The sequence below is a fragment of the Prionailurus bengalensis genome, chromosome A3 (assembly GCF_016509475.1).
Source record: "Prionailurus bengalensis isolate Pbe53 chromosome A3, Fcat_Pben_1.1_paternal_pri, whole genome shotgun sequence".
Lineage (NCBI taxonomy): Eukaryota > Metazoa > Chordata > Mammalia > Carnivora > Felidae > Prionailurus > Prionailurus bengalensis.
The window spans coordinates 26,911,300-26,930,055 of record NC_057354.1 but is presented as its reverse complement, the minus strand read 5'-3'; the positions used below and the strand labels follow the sequence as shown (position 1 = coordinate 26,930,055).

The 18,756-nt window shown below is 56.7% G+C and overlaps 2 protein-coding genes across 4 annotated transcripts; both read right to left on the bottom strand.

The window, feature by feature from the left end:
- Nucleotides 1-2,962: 2,962 nt before the first annotated feature.
- FOXS1 (forkhead box S1) lies at nucleotides 2,963-5,861 on the bottom strand. The gene has a single exon (XM_043602623.1). It carries the CDS (start codon nucleotides 4,218-4,220, stop codon nucleotides 3,228-3,230), a length of 993 nt encoding a protein of 330 aa, XP_043458558.1. The 5' UTR covers nucleotides 4,221-5,861; the 3' UTR covers nucleotides 2,963-3,227.
- Nucleotides 5,862-5,973: 112 nt separating this feature from the next.
- LOC122496400 (interferon regulatory factor 4-like) lies at nucleotides 5,974-18,745 on the bottom strand. 3 transcript variants are annotated; one of them, XM_043602622.1, is made up of 8 exons: nucleotides 16,177-18,738; nucleotides 11,613-11,802; nucleotides 11,199-11,299; nucleotides 9,575-9,680; nucleotides 9,391-9,456; nucleotides 8,202-8,570; nucleotides 7,491-7,609; nucleotides 5,974-7,011 (listed from the first exon to the last, which is right to left on the bottom strand). In XM_043602622.1, the coding sequence occupies exons 1-8, from the start codon at nucleotides 16,405-16,407 to the stop codon at nucleotides 6,877-6,879; spliced, it is 1,317 nt and encodes a 438-aa protein (XP_043458557.1). In that variant the 5' UTR covers nucleotides 16,408-18,738; the 3' UTR covers nucleotides 5,974-6,876. The 3 variants fall into 3 exon arrangements, 2 of the variants coding, with proteins under 2 accessions (XP_043458557.1, XP_043458556.1); XR_006300794.1 differs by having other exon boundaries at nucleotides 6,901-7,011; nucleotides 7,491-7,589; nucleotides 16,177-18,745; XM_043602621.1 differs by lacking the exons at nucleotides 5,974-7,011; nucleotides 7,491-7,609; nucleotides 8,202-8,570; nucleotides 9,391-9,456; nucleotides 9,575-9,680 and having other exon boundaries at nucleotides 9,691-11,299; nucleotides 16,177-18,740.
- Nucleotides 18,746-18,756: the final 11 nt, after the last annotated feature.

Sequence of the window (18,756 nt, the reverse complement as noted above, 5' to 3'; positions counted from 1 at the left end):
AGTCTGAGGAAGGCCCGGCCCTGCGGGTGGGGGTGGCGGGCTTCCCTGGGGGCAGGGAGAACAGAGACCGGAGGACCAGCAGGTGAAGAACTTCCTGAAAGCCCCTCAGAGCTGCCAGACTTGGGCGGGAAGGGGTGGCCTCTGAAGGCAGTGGGCTCCCCTTTCCTGGAACCCCACGTGACATGCACTTCTTGGTATAGAAGGGATTCAGAAATTGGGCAGGACACGCCCTTTCAGCACTGATATTCCAAGAATCTAAGCTGCTGTGATTAAAAGCTCTGGAATATTCTTAAATACCACTGATTCTACCATTTCAGAATTTGATTTAGCCTGCCTCTGCAAGGCAACTGGGCTCCCTTCCCCACTCTGACCTGCTGGGGAAGAGGGGAAGGGGTCGGGATCCCCTTCTGGAGACAGACAAGCCTCCAGGAAGGAGGGTCCCTTAAGCAGAGTCACATGGGACGGCCCCTGTCCGCCAAGAGCTATACAGTTAAGGCAGCAGAGGGGTTACCTGCTCCTGCTTTGCTGCGTGGCCCTGGGCACATCACTTGCCTTCTCTGGCCTGGGTCTGGGCCATCTGTACTGAGGTGCTCTCTCTGGGTTGGCCCCCGCGTAGGCATTCTGGATCTCTGCTAAGCACTGTCCGCTCCTCCAGGTGGGGGTGGCCAGGCAGGAGCACAGGGCGTCTGTTGGTCATGGAAAGAATGTGAGGGCAGGAGGCCCAGTGGGTGGGGTCCTCCGGCTGGGCAGCAAGCAGAGGGCAACATGAGATCATGGTGTCTGGGCCTCCTGGTCCAACACCTCTGGAGATGGGATCCCTTCCAGCCAGTCTCCCATGTCGGACCCTCCCCTGGGACGCAGACTCAGAGTCAGGCTGCCCTTCCTCCAGCCCCCGCTGGGCAAAGGAAGTAAAATCAGGACCCAGAGCGATGGGCACGCTTCCAGAATCATAGAGGGAGTCCAAGGCAGGCACTGAGCCCCGGGTCCTGCTTGGGGATTGGAGCAGAGGGGCCTGTCTTCACTTCTTGACTATGTTGGGGGTCAGAGAGGGACGTGGAGAGAGGGCTCGTGCCCCTAGCGGATTTGTGCACCAGGGTGTGGTTGAGCCTTTTTTGCATGTTCTCCCCAGGCACACCCCCCGCCCCCGACCCCAGTTCAGATGCTAACCTCCTCAGAGGATGGCTGGAGCAGGATGCAGAGGCCGGGGCTCCCCGCCGTCGGGCCAGCCTCCCCATCTTCCTACTAGTTCAGGACACAAGCTGGGAAGGGACTGGGGTCACCAGGTCTCCACAGGAATGCACCACAGGGAACAGTGCCCGGCAGAGGCCTCTTTCCCTGACCCAACTGAAAAAGAACTCTTACCCCCCTGAATCTGTTTGTCCCTGTCTCTGTAACTGTTTGCGCATTACACACACACACACACACACACACACACACACACACCTCAGAACAAACCCACACAAGCGCCTCCTTCCCCTCTCCTCACCCATGCCTTGCACACCCAGGACTTCCCCCTACTCCTCACCCATGAGGCTGCCTAGACGTGACGAGACAGAACAAACCCTCTCTCCTTCTCCCCATTGCTAGATGGACTCCAGGCTGGGGTCCCGCGCATGTGGTGGGGAGGGCCTCCACAGCTGGCCAGGCATTTTCCCAACCCCTTCCGGTCACAGTGAGCCCCCACCCTGCAGGTCCCCCCTCCACCCTGGCGGCTCTGGAGTCTGTGGGAACCAGACAGTAGGGACTGTCCAGCCAGGCTCGCTTCCTCCCTGGCCCCAGGGGACCTGCTGAGGGAGGACGGAGCAGCAGAGACTGAAATCAGCATGGCCGCCTGCCCGAGTGAGGGCCTCTGGAGGCACTGTGCCGCCTGCCCGACCAAGGGGTCTCCAGACCCCTGGGTGTCACCTTGTGGGACAGAAGACCCTCAAAGCCCCTACAGCAAATGCCAGAAAGGGGGTTTCCCCAGTATCCCTGGCCTCTCTCTTTTCTCCCTATACCCAGGATCCAGATGGGGCATCGAGGCTCCACAAGGAAGCCCTGTGCCTCAGCAACGCTGGTATTGAAGGGTGTGGGGACACTGAGGTTTCAGGTCCCTGAGTCTGTTCCTCTGATAGGGGCCACGAATATACCCACGTCTTTTGCTTCTGCCGAGGGGGACGGCCAGAGGAGGCCAAAAGTCAGGAATCAGTCACTTCTGATCTGTATCCAGGACAGTCACACTTCCCCCCTAAGAGAAATGCTTTCTTAAAGAGTCATCAGGGGGCCTTGGAGAGCTGGGGGCTCAGGGAGGTCCCCCATTCATGTGGAAAATGCAAAGGGACGGGGGTCTGCCTTTTTGAGCCTTGGGCTCCATGTCTGTGCAAAGGGGCAAGGGTGCCTTGTTGGCGTTGGCATTCCAGGATTCCAGAAAAGCCTCTCCCACCCTGGGGGTCACCACCAGCTCTCCTCCCATGTGCCACCCCTGCTTCCTCACTGCGGGTCAGGGGCTGGGGGCACAGCCACTTATTTGCCATCTGGGGTCGGAGCTAATGAGCCCTGAACTCTCTGAGCCTCAGTTTCCACCACTGGAAAATCCTGAATTGCATAGGGTCTGGGGAAAGGATATACACAAGCCCACGGCAGAATAAATGCCACAAATGGTCACAGTTATTATGACCACTGATAATGGGGGGGGGGTGCTGAGTCACAGAGTTTGGGGCTGGAGAATCAGCCCCTCAGGCCAGCCCATCTTTACCCCCTGCCTGGTATCTCTTGGCCACACTCCTTTTCTCTCTCCCCTATTCCCTGCTCCCCCTTCCTCCACTTTCCTGGGAAACTCCCTGAGAAAGTCCCCAGCAAGAGAAAGCCTCATATGGGACGTTTCCACCCAGGATCCCCTGACTCTGCCCCGCAACCCCACAACCACAGCCACCGCACACAGAGCCAGGCGTCCCAGCCCTCAGTCCCCAACCATCCAGCAGGCTGACCATCATCATACTGCTTTTATTGGCCCTGAGAGCCACAGAGTAAATCCCACGGGGGCCCTGCCTCCCCTCTCCCTCAAGTCTGTCCAGAGGCCCTGGGGCCTGGCTGCGTGTTCGCTACTCCAATCTTGGCTTCCTGTCCCAGCTGTCGTTGGCTTGCCAGGCCCGGGTCCCTTGAGAGTGCCCCAGATCCTAGAGTCAGGCTCACCCTGGAGGGTGCAGTTGGCAGGGGCCCTGCAGGGACTGCCTGAGGCCGGGCTGGCTTCACTCAAAGAAGAACATTCCTGGTGTCCGGTATAGGCAGGGGGTCAGCCCCAATGGGTAGCTGGAACCTCCCTGGACAGAGAAGCTGCCTGCAACCCAAGGTTCCTTGGGGTCAGCTGGCAGGGGCAGCGGGGCCCGGACTGAGGCTGGAGGAGTGGGTGGTGCAGGAGAGGGGGCTGCTGAGGCCAAGAGGTGTTCAAGGCCTGGGTCAGTCCCCATGCAGAAATTCAGTGCCTGCAGCCGGCACTGGTAGCTGCTCCCAATGCCCGCCTCTGGGGTCAAGATGGGTGTAGGGGCCTTACTGAAACCCTCAGCCTCGGAGAAGACAGCAGGAAAGCCATATGCTGGGCACGGGGAAGACGAGGGGGCCACAGGGAGCTCCCCCGGGCCTGCAGGCTTAGGTGCGGGCATCTCTTTGGGCTCCATGGGTGGCCGAGGCCTGGCGTCAGTGGTTGCAGGGCACACGGTAGCTGGCAAGGCCCCCACCAGACCCCCGAAGCTTAGGCCCTTGGGCTCTGGCAGCTCCGGCAGGAACGGGCACTGCCTGCCAGTTGTGGCGTCGGGGACTCCCGGATCCTGGCTGGTCACTCTGAGGGGTCCACGGCGTGCCTTGGCAGGGCCCTTGGCTCCCTCGGCACCTGCTCGCCGGGTGAAGCGTCGGCGTCGGCGCAGGAAGCTGCCGTGCTCAAACATGTCGTGGCAGTCGGGGTCCAGCGTCCAATAGCTGCCCTTGCCTGGCTTGCGGTCATCACGGGGCACCTTGACAAAGCACTCATTGAGTGACAGGTTGTGGCGGATGCTGTTCTGCCAGCCGGGCCGGTTGTGGCGATAGAAGGCGAAGCGGCCCATGATGTAGCGGTAAATGCCGCTGAGTGTGGCCCGCTGTCCTGGGGAGCTCTGGATGGCCATGGCAATCAGAGCTATGTAGCTGTAGGGAGGCTTGGTCGGCTCAGCCGCAGGGGCCAAGGGCCCAGGCAGGGGCTGTTGCTGCATGCTGGCCGGGCTGGCGGCGGCCGGGACCACAGAGGGGCCAGGCACTGCGTCCAAGGCTGGTTAAAAGGCTCACTGGCCCAGCCTCCCAGCCTGGAAAGGCAAAAAGGGGTGGGCCCACCAGGCTGCCCTCCCTTCCTCCCTCACCCCGCTCCCCTAAGGCCCAAGAGGGGCGGGCAGGGAGGCCAGGACTGGGAAACTGCACAGCTGCCAGGGGTGAGGAGATAGGAGGGAAGGGACTGAGACCCTCAGCCCACATGTGCTAGGGGTGGGGGTGGCTGCAAGGGACAGGACATGCAAACCGAGCGAGAGACAGAAACAGAAAGAGACAGAGGCAGTTAAAAACAGAGAGAAAGACACAGAGAGGTAAAGACATAACAAGAGAAACAGTGACGCACACAGCGAGCCAGAGGCAGAGACATACCTAGAGAGACGAAGGTAAGACAGAGACAGAAAGAACAGACAGAGCCAGACACGCACGCGCGCACACACGCTATATGGAGACAGTTAGAGTCACCAAAAACAAATAAAGCTACAGAGACAGAGTGAAAGAGCAAGAGACAGAGACACAGGCACAGACACAAGATGTGTAGGGCAGAGAGACAGAGAGAGATGCACGCTGATGAGAGAGACAGGAGGCAGAATCAAAGGGGCTGATCTAGAGAACTGGGAGTCCTGTGAGAAAAGCCCCAGGGGCCCTCAAGTCCCCGCCTCCAGCTCCCCTTTTCTCCTCTCCTTCTCCTTCCGGGCCTGGGGTCTCCTTTCTCCCTGCCCCAGACCCGCCCCCCTCTCCCGGCAGTGCACAGCCCTTGAGGTCACAATACTGCTGCCCTCCTAGCTCCGGGGTGTGTGAGGGGCGCGGCCCCTTGGAGGCGAGGAGAACCGCCAAACCCAGTATTCTGAGCTCTGGCGCCCTCTAGTGACCGCTGTGGAGAGGACCGCCATCTAGGCAGAGACCTCCCCCCACCACCCCTGCCCACCTCCAAGAGGCATTTCAAGCAAGTCCCTGACCCTGGCTGAGCCTCAGTTTCTCATCTCTAAACTGGAGCTGGCGACTCTTCAGCTGTCCATACTGTGGTGAGGATGTAACACGCCCCCTTACACGGAATTCAGCAGCCTCCAGGAGTTTAGCCCAGAGTCGGGGTTTAGACCTGGCTCAGGAATGTCACTCTGAACTGAGGCTCCCCACCAGCTGCAGCCTTGCGCCAGCAAAGCCTAGAACAGTCAGGATCCAATCTTAAGGATGCTCTCCATGCTCTCCCACCCATAAGTAACCAAGTCAGAGGATACCTACTGTGTGCCACTCTCCAAGTCAGCCTCCTGACAGCTCAACTTCCCTCCTCTGCATTTACTCCTTGCATTTACCAACCTTGCTCCAAAGGCCTTTGTGGCTTCTTTTGAATAGATGGGGAATCTAAGCCTCAGAAAAGTTAAGTGACTTGCCTGAGGTCACACAACTAGTGAATGACAAACCTGAGATCTGAATCCAGGTTTGAATCTAGGATTCTATAACTCCTTAACATGACCCCTTCTATAGAAGAGGAGCAGGGACAGAGGACAGTCACTGGACCCCCCCCCCCCCCGGAAAACAGGCTATGGACCCCAAGAGAGTAGGGACATGCTGTTTTGTCTAGTAATGGCCTGGAACAGAGTAGGTGCTCAACCAACATTTGTCCAATGTATAAAAACCAGTGATCCGGCTGATTTCTGTCCTTTGTCGAAGCATACAGCTCACTCCCTCCATAAAAGTGGCTTATTAATGTATCACTGAAAGAGATTTATTACATTGCCATCTGTAGGAGAATCCCTATAAAGTCAGAAATCAAAAAAGGAAAAAAGGTCTGATATCTGGGGCAGAAAGTGACTTTACTGACAAGGCAGGATCAATTGCCTTTATGGTTGATGGGGTTCCCTCCCAATTCTCAAGGACTGCCTACAAACTGCCATTTGCAAAAATCAGCAGGGCTTGGGGGAGGGACTGGACCCCTGCCTCCAACTTTGCCTTCTGCCTTACTGCTGTGTTTAGGGGTCTGGGTCAGTTTCCCCAAAGATGGTTATCTACTGGTGCCGGTGGTTCAGTCATCAGCCCCCCCCATCCCCACCCCCGCCCCATTCAGGCCAAGTTTTCTGCCGTGGGACCCCTCCCCGGCCACAGAAGAATACAGACCAATGGTAGGTGGGAGGAAGGTTCTGGAAACTCAGAACCTCTCAGAGGCCAGGCAGTTCTGTTACTGTCTGGCTTCATGCTAATCCCTAAGGATCTAACTGGTAATCCCAACTTGAAGCACACTTTCTAATGAATCAGTTGCAGGTAAAACGGGCACTCAAGCAGACCACTGCAGACCTCTTGTGCTCTCAACAAGAAATGAAGTCTTGTTTCTGCCCCGTAACTGCTGTTTCGAGAACCTCAAGGTCGAGTTTGGTTTCCTCCTGATTTCCCAGGCCCAGCTGCTTGCCGTCTGCCCACGCGCCGCGTTCCAGGGCTGCGTCTCTGCGGCGGGGAGGTTGAAGGGCAGGGATCTGCTTCCGCTGTCCCCACCGACCTGGGCGATGAGTGGGGGGCAGTCCCAAGTCCACTGGCTCTTTGGGCAGGTCTGGGATGGGGTCCGCTGGTGGGGAGGTGCTGACTTCGGAGGGGAGGAGGGGAGGAAGTGACCCCTTAGTGCTGACTCAGCTGTGGCAGCAGGTGAGTGATACCATCGGAGATGCGGGGCTGGGGACCCGCCTTGGCCGTGGCACCGTGGTAGTGGCGCTTCCAGTGCAGGAAGAGCTCCCGGGCGAAGACGGGCTCCACCTGCAGGGGGCGGGGGGGGGGGGGGGGGGGGCAATGAGCCAACTGTCTCCGTTAGCGCCCCCTACATTCCGGTGGGAAGTCACAGACCTAGTGTCAGTCCTGACCCCACCGGCATTTTATTATTTTTTTTAGTGTTTATTTTTGAGAGAGACAGGTAGAACGAGCGCGCAAGAGCAAGAGAGGGGCAGAGAGAGAGAGAGAGAGAAAGGGAGACAGAGGATCTGAAGCAGGCTCCACGCAGACAGCAGAGAGCCTGATGTGGGGCTCCAACTCATGAACTGTGAGATCTTGATCTGAGCTGAATTCTATCGCTTTAACCGACAGAGCCGACCTCCGGGCGCCCCACCCCACCGGCATTTTACATGCAGGGTCTTACAGATCAGAGGGTCATCAGGTCAGGAGCTGAGGACTGGAGGAAATCAGTAAGGGGCTGTTTGGAGGCGACTGGAGGGTGTGATTCTTCGCTGGAGGTGACTCACGTGGGCCATGATGAGTCGCTCCTCGGGCTGGTCTGGGGGCCCTGGGTACTCCTCGCCAAAGCACAGACGGATCTGGTACTCAGGTTCCTGGTGGCCATCCTGCAGGTGGGCGCGCAGTTCTACAGGGACCAAGACTGGAGGCTTGGGAATCCCACCTAGTGCCCACCTTGTGCTCATATCTCATGGCCATGTCCTATAAGGCCTCATTCCCATTGTGTGCCCATGCCCTGTGCCCACTTCCTTGTCCCTATACCCGCCTCATGTCCCACGTCTGTGCCCACTTCCAGTGCTCATGCCCTGTGCCTCGTGCTCCTGTGCTCACTGTCACACCTTTATGCCCACCCCATGCCCACTGCCAGTCACCTGTGCTTATCTTGTGCCCAGTGCCCAGCCTATGCTTTGCGCCCTATGCCAATACATGTGCCCAAGTCTTATGCTTATGCCCCACACCCAATGCCCCAAACCGCCCCGTGCCTACATTCCCCATAAGCCTATGTCCACATCTGTGCCCAAGTCCCCCCCCCACCCCGCCTGTAATTCGTTCCCACTCCCAGTGCTTATGTGTCACATCCCTTGTTTCAATGCCCATCCCAAGCCCAGAATCCCATTCGCCTGCGCTCACATCCTGTGTGCCCACTCGCCGCTGTCCACGCCCCTTCTGCCCAGCCACTCTGTCCCAAGCTGCCCGCGGCCCCACCGTCGCGCTCTTACCCTCGAGGAAGCGGCGCGTGTCGAGCAGCTGGCAGGTGCGCTCGCGCTCCAGCTTGTTGGGCTGCGCGCGGTGCGGGGCGAGCGGGCCGCGCCAGTACACGCGGCCCCGGCACAGGCGCTTGGCGAACACACCCTCGGGGGCCACCCACAGCAGCACGCCGCGTTCCAGGTGTCGCAGCAGGCGCTGCAGCACGCGGGCGCCGGGCGGCGGCTCCGGGAAGCCGACCTGCGCGACGCGCGGTGGCGGCCCCAGCAGGCGCTCGGCCGCGTTGACTGCCTCGGGGCTCAGGCGGCAGCCCTCGGCCGTGCGCGAGGTGGCCTCCCGCACCAGCTCCGCGCCGTAGAACAGCCGCACGTGCAGCCAGCAATCTGCGGGGCGGGCAGAGGGGGCGCGCCGGGGCGTTGGAGGCGCCCGGCACCGCACGCCCTACTCCCCTCCCCCTCCCCCGCGCCAACAGGGCAGGGGAGCCCCCCTCCCCCCCCAGGCCCCTCCGGCCCACACCTGGGGAAGTTTTGGTGCTCCCTCCGGATAAATGATGATGATGATTCTAGTAGTAGCAGTAGTAGGACTGGCACCAGTTAAATGGCAGCAGCTTCCAGTATAAATGAACTGGTAGCTCGAGCTCCACGGTCAAAAGCATAGGGGCCATCTCCTGGGGTACAACTACACGGCCATCTACATGGTACACCTGGGGCAATGTACCAGGACACTGGGGCCTTTCCAGTCCTAACCGCTGGTAGTCTAGGAGCTTCTTCCCAGCAAACAGTTTAATGCTGATAGAAACAACAACAAATCAGCACCCTCCATACGAGGGGCCAGTGGGATGCTCAATGGTTAAGGCTGGGGGATCTGCAGCCAGGCCTTTGCATTCTGATCCCCTCACTGTTACTTAGCAGCTGCGACCCCACAGTAACCTTCCCAGGACTCCTCACTGTCTGATTTGGGGCAAGGTTCTTAACCTTGGAGTGCGTTTCTGCATCTGTAGAGTGGGGACGATGGCAGTATCTATCTCACAGGCTGTGGGGAGAGCTTAGAAAGATGCCTGGCATAAACTGAGCCCTCAGCGAACATGAGCTGTTGTTGTTATCCGGGCTGGGTGCTTTGGGTGAAAGGGCCTAGTTGGCCTCACCCCTTGGCCCTCCCCACTTCTGGGCACCTGTCTGAGGGGAAGGCCTTCAGATTCCTTACCGGGGTTGCTGAAGTCCTCAGAGGGTGATGGGCTCCAGCGGTGTGTGGGGTCCTGCGCCAGGTACCCTAGGGAAGGAGGGGAAGCAGCCAGGCACAACTTGCCCTGGGTCCCTCGACCCCTGAATCAAGATCCTGGAGGAGGCCAGGGAGGAAGTAAGGGCAGGCGAGGAGATCCGGTCCTTACTGTGGTCAGCCAGAGGGCCTGGGACAGCTGGTGGCAGGGAGCCCTGCTGGGCCAGCCTGGGGGGGCCCTCCTTGTCCTTATCCTCTGTGGTTGATCTGGAGCCATCCTGGCCATTGGGAGAGAGGGTCATGAGGGTGGGAGAGGAGACTGTGGGTCACCGGAGTTCCCAGACTGTGCTCACTGGGGCAGAGGGAAGTCTGGGCAGACTGAGGCCAGCGGGGTTGATAGAGACTTTGAGGTTTCAGAGCTCAAGACCCTTTCCCTCATAGAAATAAAGAGAGTCGATGGAGGTTATGGGGTCAGAGGTGAAGCTCACCGTGCTAGGGAGAGACATGTGAGGACAGAGTGAGCAGGTAGGGGACAGACGTGATAGAGATGGGGACAGAGGTGGCAAAGATGGGTACAGAAGGGATAGAGATGGGGACAGGCGATAGAGATGGGGACAGAGGTGGCAGAGATTAGAGGATAGACATGATAGAGATGGGGACAGAGGTGACAGAGATGGAGACAGAGGTGATAGACATGGGACAGAGGTGGCAGAGATTAGAGGATAGACATGATAGAGATGGGGACAGAGGTGACAGAGATGGAGACAGAGGTGATAGACATGGGACAGAGGTGGCAGAGATGAGGGGACAGAGGTGACAGAGGTGGGGACAGACATGATGGAGATGGGGACAGAAGTGACAGACATGGAGACATGTGGCAGAGATGAGGGGACAGAGGTGACAGAGATGGGGACAGACATGATAGAGATGGGGACAGAAGCGATAGAGATGGGGACAGAGGTGATAGAGATGGAAACAGAGGTGATAGACATGGGGACAGAGGTGGCAGAGATGAGGGGACAGAGGTGACAGAGGTGGGGACAGAGGTGATAGAGATGGGGACAGAAGTAGCAGAGATTAGAGGACAGAGGAGATAGAGGTGGGGACAGAGGTGATAGACATGGGACAGAGATGGCAGAGATGAGGGGACAGAGGTGACAGAGGTGGGGACAGACATGATAGAGATGGGGAGAGAAGTGATAAAGATGAGGACAGAGGTGACAGACATGGGACAGAGGTGGCAGAGATGAGGGGACAGAGGTGACAGAGGTGGGGACAGAGGTGATAGAGATGGGAAGAGAAGTGATAAAGATGAGGACAGAGGTGACAGACATGGGGATAGAGGTGGCAGAGATGAGGGGACAGAGGTGACAGAGGTGGGGACAGACATGATGGAGATGGGGACAGAAGTGACAGACATGGAGACAGAGGTGATAGGCATGGAGACAGGTGGCAGAGATGAGGGGACAGAGGTGACAGAGGTGGGGACAGAGGTGATGGAGATGGGGACAGAGGCGAGAGTGATGACAGGGGCGAGGGATGAATTTGGAGGAAACAGGGCGGATGCAGCCGGCGGTGGAGCCGCAGCCGTTGGAGGCGAAGGGAAGGGGCCGGTGGGGCTGAGGGTGGAAGTAGAGGTGGAGCAGAGGTAAGAAGAGGTCGAGCTGGCAGGAGAGACAGGGATGGTGATGAGGCAGCAGCTGGAGAAGAGGACAGGACAGACGACAGTGCCAGAGAGCACCGAGGGCAGAGGTGACTGAGCTGGCAAGGCTGCAGGGGCTGGCAGGACAACTGGCCTGGTCTGTCCCGTGGGCCACCAGCTCCGTCACATCTCCAGGGGGCTCCTGCCGGCTCCGGAGGATGTTCTTCTTCCCAGGCGGGGCGCAAGTCCTGGCCACTGGATAGAGCAAGAACAGCCTGTTGTTTCCCGGGCCTCAAGGGGAGCCCCCAACAGAGGAGCTCCCACACAAGAGTACCCCAGCTCATGGCATGATCCCAGGCAGGGCCCACTTCTCTCCAGGCCTCAGTTTCCTCCTAATCCCTTCTAATGGGAAGATAAACCAAGAAGGTCTATGGGTCCTTCTGCGTTTACCAACCCATGAGTTTAAGCTCCATAAGCCCACTGTTTCCCAGTTTACAGATGGGCAGGGTAGGGTCCTTATTGCCCAGAGAGCCATCCTTGGTCACTACCTCCAGGGGCAGGATCATACCTGGGCCATGGGCACTGCCGGACACAATCCGGTAGACCTTGTAGGGGTCGGAGATGTCCAGCTGGCTGCGCTCACGCACCTCACAGAAGTCAGCACTCTTGTTGAGGGCACAGCGGAGCCGGGTCTTCCATGTGGGGGGGTCCTCCTTGTCAATGCCCTCTAGGTGCCTGCCCTTGTGTATGGCCCAGGCCTGGGAACGAGCAGGGGCACGTGGGGAGGAATAGCCTGGAAGAGGGGGCTGCTGCCGTGCGGATGAATGAGGGTGTACCGTGCCTCTCACCCTTCTCTCTCTCCCTCCAAGCCTCTGTCTCTCTGCCCCTTCATCCTTTTCACTGTTCTTCCCCCCCCTCCCTCCAACACATATTCCTCGAGCTCCTACTGTGCGCCAGGCCTGAGCCAGGAGCTGGAGACCAAATGGGGAACCAGACTGACGTGGTCCCTGCTCTCCAGGAACTCAAGTCTAATGAGAGAAAACAGCTTCAGACAGCCAAGCAGGAATCATTATATTTCAAGTGATGGATTATGATCAATTTTTAAAAATAGGATGATGGGATACAAAATAATGGCAGTGATGTGCTACCTGGAAAACCAGAAAACTAAATCCTTACCTCTTGCGACATACAGAGTGGACGCCAGATGGTTAGAAAACCAAAGGTTAGAGGAGAAACTGGGAGCTCGTGGAAGATAATGTGGGAGAAACTCTTGTAGGGGCAGAGAATAGCATCCTCAACAATTTCAAAGGCGGGGACCAGAAGGCAAAACATTTACAATGTCTGAAACCGGCAAGGGGCTAATTTTAGAATATACAAGGAACTTTGCAAACCAACAGGAAACAGAGAGCATCCCCTAAAGAAAAAGTTCTTATCAAAGGGCAAGCCCGGGTGGTTTAGGGAGGAGGAAACCAGAAGCCTGTGAGCATATGAGAATGTACTTAAACTCATTAGTGTCACAGAGATGCGAATAGAAATGTGAGCTATCACCCACAAGCCGACAAAATTTAGTGAGTTGGATAATGCCAGAAGGTGGTGGGGATACAGAAGGTGGTGGGCCTGGGATAGTGCAGAACTTCTGGATGGTAATCAGGCATGCCTAGTCAAATGAAGTCTAAATATACCCTGTGAGCAGAATTTCTGATTCCAAAGGAATGCTCACAGAGGCTCATGAGGAGACCCGGGCAAGGATATTCACGACAGCGTTGACTCTGGTCCTGGAAAGCAAACTCATATCCACCCTTGGGAAAGCGGGCTGGGGGTGTGTGTCATGGTACCCAACAGGGAGTCTGTGCAGCATCTAGAAGCATCTAGGAGCAATAAATTAGATGCACAGGGAACAAGAATAAGTCTTCAGCACATGATCCGGAGCAAAAAAAAAAAAAAAAGAGTAAGGCACAGAATGAGATCTATAGACCACATGAAGTGTATATGGTAAGAACACATACAAAACAGCAATGCCCACTCTGCAAGAAACCGTGCAGACCAAAGATATTCATTATACACATTAGAGTGAGTGACTCTTGTGGTGGAGGCATTAAATAAATAAATAAATAAATAAATAAATGAGGGGTTACTTTAGAAGGGTTGTCAGAAATGCCTCCAGAAGGAAGTAGCATTTGAGCTGAAGCCTGAGTGCAAAGGATGGAGTCCGACAAAGAACTGGGGGGAGGGTGGTCTGGGTAGAAGAACAGCAAGTGCAAAGGTCCTGAGGTGGGAAGAGGCTGACAGATGCAAGCAAGGCCGGTGTGGCTGGAGCAGAAGAGCCAAAGGGGAAGGCTGTGGGAGATGTATTACTTGCCCTGGTCACATTCAGGGCTGGGGGGTTTTAACTGATGAATCCCGTTCACTCGTTACCCCCAGAGGTTCCAGGCTTGGTGGGGAAACGGACACCAAACAGAAAAGCCAGTGCGTGTGTTGGTGCCACTTGCCCGTGGGGAGAGCTTTCAGGCTTGATTTTGTTGTCGGCAAACGGTGCCCAGAATACCTAACCTCGTGTGGTTGTGAGGGGTATAGAATGAGTGGTCTACGTAAGGTGCTTTGCACGGTGCCTGGCACACAGTCCGTGCTTATTTATTGCAGTTTTGTTTTTCATTCTATTAAGGACATAACTGAAAGTTGGCCTGGGCACAGGGCACAGAGTGCTATCACCACGATGAAAGAGGGGCCTTTGTTGTGTTCGCTGTTGTGACCCCCACACCTGGAGCGACCTTGTTCGGCCTCGGCTGGGAACGTGCGTGTCTGGGGGCTCAAATGTTTCACCATTCTGCACATGCCTGTGGGCCACAGAAGTGCCTTGAGTATTGATTTTGGCCTTGCCAATACATGTTAACGAATAAGCCAACTGGCAAATGCGGAATCCATGACTAATGAGGATCAACGGGCCCGTGGTGGGGAAAGGGGAAGAGGAACTAAGAAAGAAGAGACAGATTGAAGCTGGAGCACGGAGATTCTCAAAGGCCAAACTTTATCCCCTGCGCTTAGGGACACAGGAAGGTGTGAAGCCAGGGGATCCCTTGTGTGGGTCAGCGGTGGATTGAGGGAAGGGGAGGGCAGCCCTCAGAATCTCTCTCCTCTCCAGGGCCCCTGGGTGGCTCAGTTGGTTGAGCGACCAACTCTTGGTTTCGGCTCAGGTCACGATCTCGCGTTTCATGGGTTCGAGCCACACATGCATCAGCGGAGCCTGCTTGGGATTTCTCTCTCTCTCTCTCTCTCTGCCCCTCCCCCCGCTCTCTCTCTCTCTGTCTCTCTGAAAATGAATAAATAAACTTAAAAATTAAAAAAAAAAAAGAATCTCCCTTCTCTCAACAGCCCATGTAACCACCTGTTCAACAGCTCTGTGGGCCAGTCACTGTACTCAGTGTCATTCCCCTTGAGTAGCTGGAGGCAGTCCGCTAGAGAAGACAGACTCATACAAGGCACTTATGATGCACAGGGAAAGTTCCTCCAGTGGAGGAAGCAGAAGGAATCAGAGATGGCTGGGGGAAACCATTGAGCTGGATAGATGCATTCAACAGACGAATGTATCAGGGAACGTTCTGGAGGGGATGTTTAAGCTGAGCACATGGGAGTTGGCCGGGAGTAGGGGGAGAGGAGAGGGTGTTCCAGGCAGGAGCAACAGCAAGTGCAAAGGTCTAATAGTGAGAGAGACATGAAGCATTTAGAAACTGAAAGAACTGTCAGGCCAGGCCTAAAGCTGGGGAGGGCGGGGTGGGGAGAGATGAGGTCAGGGAGGAGCAGTTCATGCGGTGCTTTGAAGCCTCCGTAAGGAGTTGGGACTTTATCACAAGAGCAATGGGGAGCTATGGCAGGATTCTGAGTAGGGGAGTGTCAAGGCAAGATTTACATTTAGGAAGATCTCTCTGGATGGCTGAGGGGAGAGCTGAGAGGCAGGGGGAAGCAGGGAGCTCTGTGAGGTCACCCCACAATGGTCCTGCTGAGAGACGGTGGGAATGGGTCCAAGCAGACAATTGCAGAGAAGCTTTTGTAGGAAGATCCAGCAGACCTGGTGATGGAGTGCAATGAGATTGGAAGAAAGGGGAAAGGCCAGGGTCAGGTGCCTGGTTCTGGGGTCTGGGTGACAATCGGGGCCATCTTCCACTTGGGGAAACACCGAAGTTTGTCGAGGCGAGCTGACAAGTGTGGTACTGAGGATACGCTGAGTTTGAGAGTTCTGGGGGCCATTAGACCAGCACACCTGGGGCTTGGAGGGGAGGCTGGAAACTGTAGGGCTTGTGCTAAGGCTGTGTGGAGGGGGAGAGGGGGATGAGCAGGGAGGTCCTGGAGCCAGGGCTGAGAGCACCAAAAGATGAGGGGGTGGGTGGATGCTGAGGAAGGGGAGTGGCAAGGTCGGAGGAGGAAAATGGAGCAGGGGGTTGATGGGGGCAGATTCTGGAAACCAAGTGCCACCGTTTCAAGGAAGAAGGGTCCACCAGGCCCAAACTCACCCAGGCATCAAAGATGACGGTGATGGCATCCTTGGATTTGGCAACTAGTGACGTTAGCAAGAGTGGGGGGGAGCCAGACGAGGTGGGGGGGGGGATGGGGAGCTATGAGTGAGGGAGTTGATGACCAGGAACTTCTTTCCAGGCCCTTCATCCTATGAAAGGGGAGGGGAGGCCTGAGAATTGGGAGCTGCAGGTGGCTGTGGGGGTTGGGGTGGCGGCGGCTCTTGCTTATTGCTCAGGAGAGAGATCCCAGAGTTGAAATGTTGATAGGAAGGAGGCAGTTTGGAGGAAGTTAATGATGACTGAAGCAAGTGAGGGAGGGCATCCCTGGAGGAGGTCACTGGGGTGGGGAAGCACAGAAAATATCCTCAGGCTGCTGGGATTGGTTTGGGGGGGGGGGGAGTTGGAATCCCCTTGGGTGGCATCTAACTTCCCCCTGGAGAGGGAGGAGAGCTCTCCCTGGGGGAGGTGGGGACGGGGCAGGTCTTGCAGCTCTGGCTGATTCTGTTTTAAGAGGGCGTCAGAGGGTCTCTCGTATATGCTGAACTCTACCGCAACCTAGAAACCGCTGCGCATAAGGGGAGCGAGTGGCTCCAGGTCGGCGTCCCGCGGTTCCCGCCCCCTTACCCTGAAGAGCGCCGCGTCCTGCTGCGCCTGGTAGCCTTGCTGGGCCGCGTGTTTCCAGGGGATGCGGAAGAGGGTCTTGCCTGCGTCCTCCCAGCGCAACCCCGCATAGCGCCCGCTCTCGATCTGCGCCACCAGCCAGTCGCGGAGGCGCTGGGGACCCCCGGCCCCCGCCATCGGTCGCCTGCCGTCGGGGACCTGCCTCTCCTCCCTCCGCCAGGGGTCGCCGGCCATCCGAGCCGCCGTGCGCCGGAGGGGCCAGGTCCCGGGCAGAGCGGGACCCCGGCGCGACAGTGGATCGCGAAGCCACCTGGGTGGCGCGCGGAGGCGGCGAAAGTGAAAGTTCTGGAAAGACGAGTTTCGCTTTCCTTTCTGCCCCCCTCACCCGGGAAGCCTTATCCTTTCGCCCCTCCCTGTGGCAGCCTGGCGGCGCCGAGGGGGCAGAGGCACGGTGAGACGCCAAGATCCATTGGAAGGTAGGGGGTGGGTAGCCTGGGATATGTCCGTCCCCAGAGTGGACGGGGACCCAGAGGTGTCCCTTGCCCCGCCCGTGCACCTGTTTTCTGTTCTTCCCAGATTCTGTTCTACCTAGATTGTAGAGGTTGTAAAGCCACAGTGCTTCTTAGACAAACTCCAATCAGAATTGAGAGGCAGAGACTGGTTTGCAATGTACACTCTTGCCTCCATCCCAGACCCGCAGAATCAGGCTTTCTGGGCAAGAAGCCCAGTAATCTGCATTTAACGAGTTCTCCCAGGGGATTCTGATCCAGGTGGTCCAAGGGTCACCCTTGGAGAAATAGCTCCTTGAATATTGGAAGTCCTCATCTGCTGATGCCTCCCTACAGTGTTGGCCAGGCTAAAGCCTTTCCTGCAGGGTCTCAGTTGGTTCTCACAACGGCATGGTGAGGTGATAATTACGCATTTTATGATTAAGAAGAATAAGGCTCAGAGAGGTGAAAGCCCTCTGGGTTCTATAACAGGGTCTTAGAACTAGTATGCGGGGGCAGTCAGGATCTGAACCTGTGTCTCTGTGTCCCCAGAGCCCAGGAACCTAAACAGTTCCCCACACTGCCTTCCAACAGCTTACGCCTGGGGTTTATGGACACCCCCACCCAACCCCGCAGAAAGTGTATGCAAATTTTTTCATGCCTATGCATTTTCCAGGGCTTGTGTCTTTCATTCAATTGCCAAAGGGGGGTTGTGATTTGAAAGAGGTCAGGCAGTGCAGCCTTTGCTGTGCACATGGGGAAACTCAACCCCGAGGGAGCACAGAGCTGGATGCCCAGTCAGCATTGACCAGAGGCTGGTAGCACTGTCCTTCATGGGCGCCTTGAGGGTCAGGGGGGCCTTCTTTATGCTCCTCACCCCTTTGTTCTCACATGCCAACAGCCACTCAGTTCTGACACCTCTATGGGTGTGGCCAGGATTCAGACTCACTGTAGGGCTCCAGTGGGGGCCCAAAGCATTTCATAGGATTGAGTCCAAGGGTAATGACGACATCTAAGTGTGAAGCTGAAGTGTGTCAGACAGTCTCTTCATATTTCTGGGTGGCAGAATCATAGTAACTAGGAGAATGGCGTGCCCTCAACTTCCCAGCCTGACTGCTTGGATTCAAATCCCAGCCCCACCACTTGCTAGCTGGTGACCTTGGACACCAACCTGTTTCCTGAGGAGCAGGTTGGGCAGCAGGTGAGGATTATTTCATCCATCCTCGAACTCCCAGTACTGGCATCTGGGCCTCCCCCACAGCTCTGAACACAGTCTTGGTGCATAGTCTCTGAACAGTGCTTGGTGCATAACAGGAACCCCATACAAGTGGCTATTAGGTCAGGGTTTTTTCAGACCCCTCTCAACCCCAGTTGAAAGTAACCTTTAGGTTAGGAAAACTCAGCTCGGATGACGTCTGTGTACCCTTGGGGTCAGTTTGCTGCTTTCTTGGGCTGCCCTGAAGCCTTCTCTCCTCAGTGGCTGCCCTGGGGCTTTCAGCTCTAGGTGGGCAGGCTCTTAGTGGGAGAAGGTATTTGCAAATGATCTATCCAAAAAGGAGTTAATATCCGAAATATATAAAGAACATATTCAAGTTACCACCAAAAAGTCCCAAATAATCCAAATAAAATGGGCACTAAGGAACTGCTTCTTAACAACCACCACAGGGCACAGACTGCCCAGGTTCAAATCCAGCCTCCCCTACTCTAGCTGTCCTCAGGCAAGCTGCCTACCCTTTTTGAGCCTCAGTTTCCTCCCGAGGATTAAGTGCACTCATGCATGTAAACAGGCAGGCATGAAAAAGGCACTCCCCTATGGCTTACTAGCTAGGATCTGTAAATAGGGAAGAGGAGGGAGCAGAAGGGCTCAGAAGAAGAAAGAGGTTCAGGGAGAAGGAGGGGTTCAGGGGCCTTTTCAGGAGGCCAGGGCTCCGGGGACGGGTGGGGGTGGGGGGTCAGGGCAGCGCATGGAGTCTCGGAGTTCAGCCCTGCCCACTGCAACTTATGCGAGGTGGCAGGCTCCAGCCCCCGGCAGAGTTCTGCACCCCCGCCCTTGCGGAATGATTAGGAGGAGCTCAGACGGACAGCTTCTGTGTCT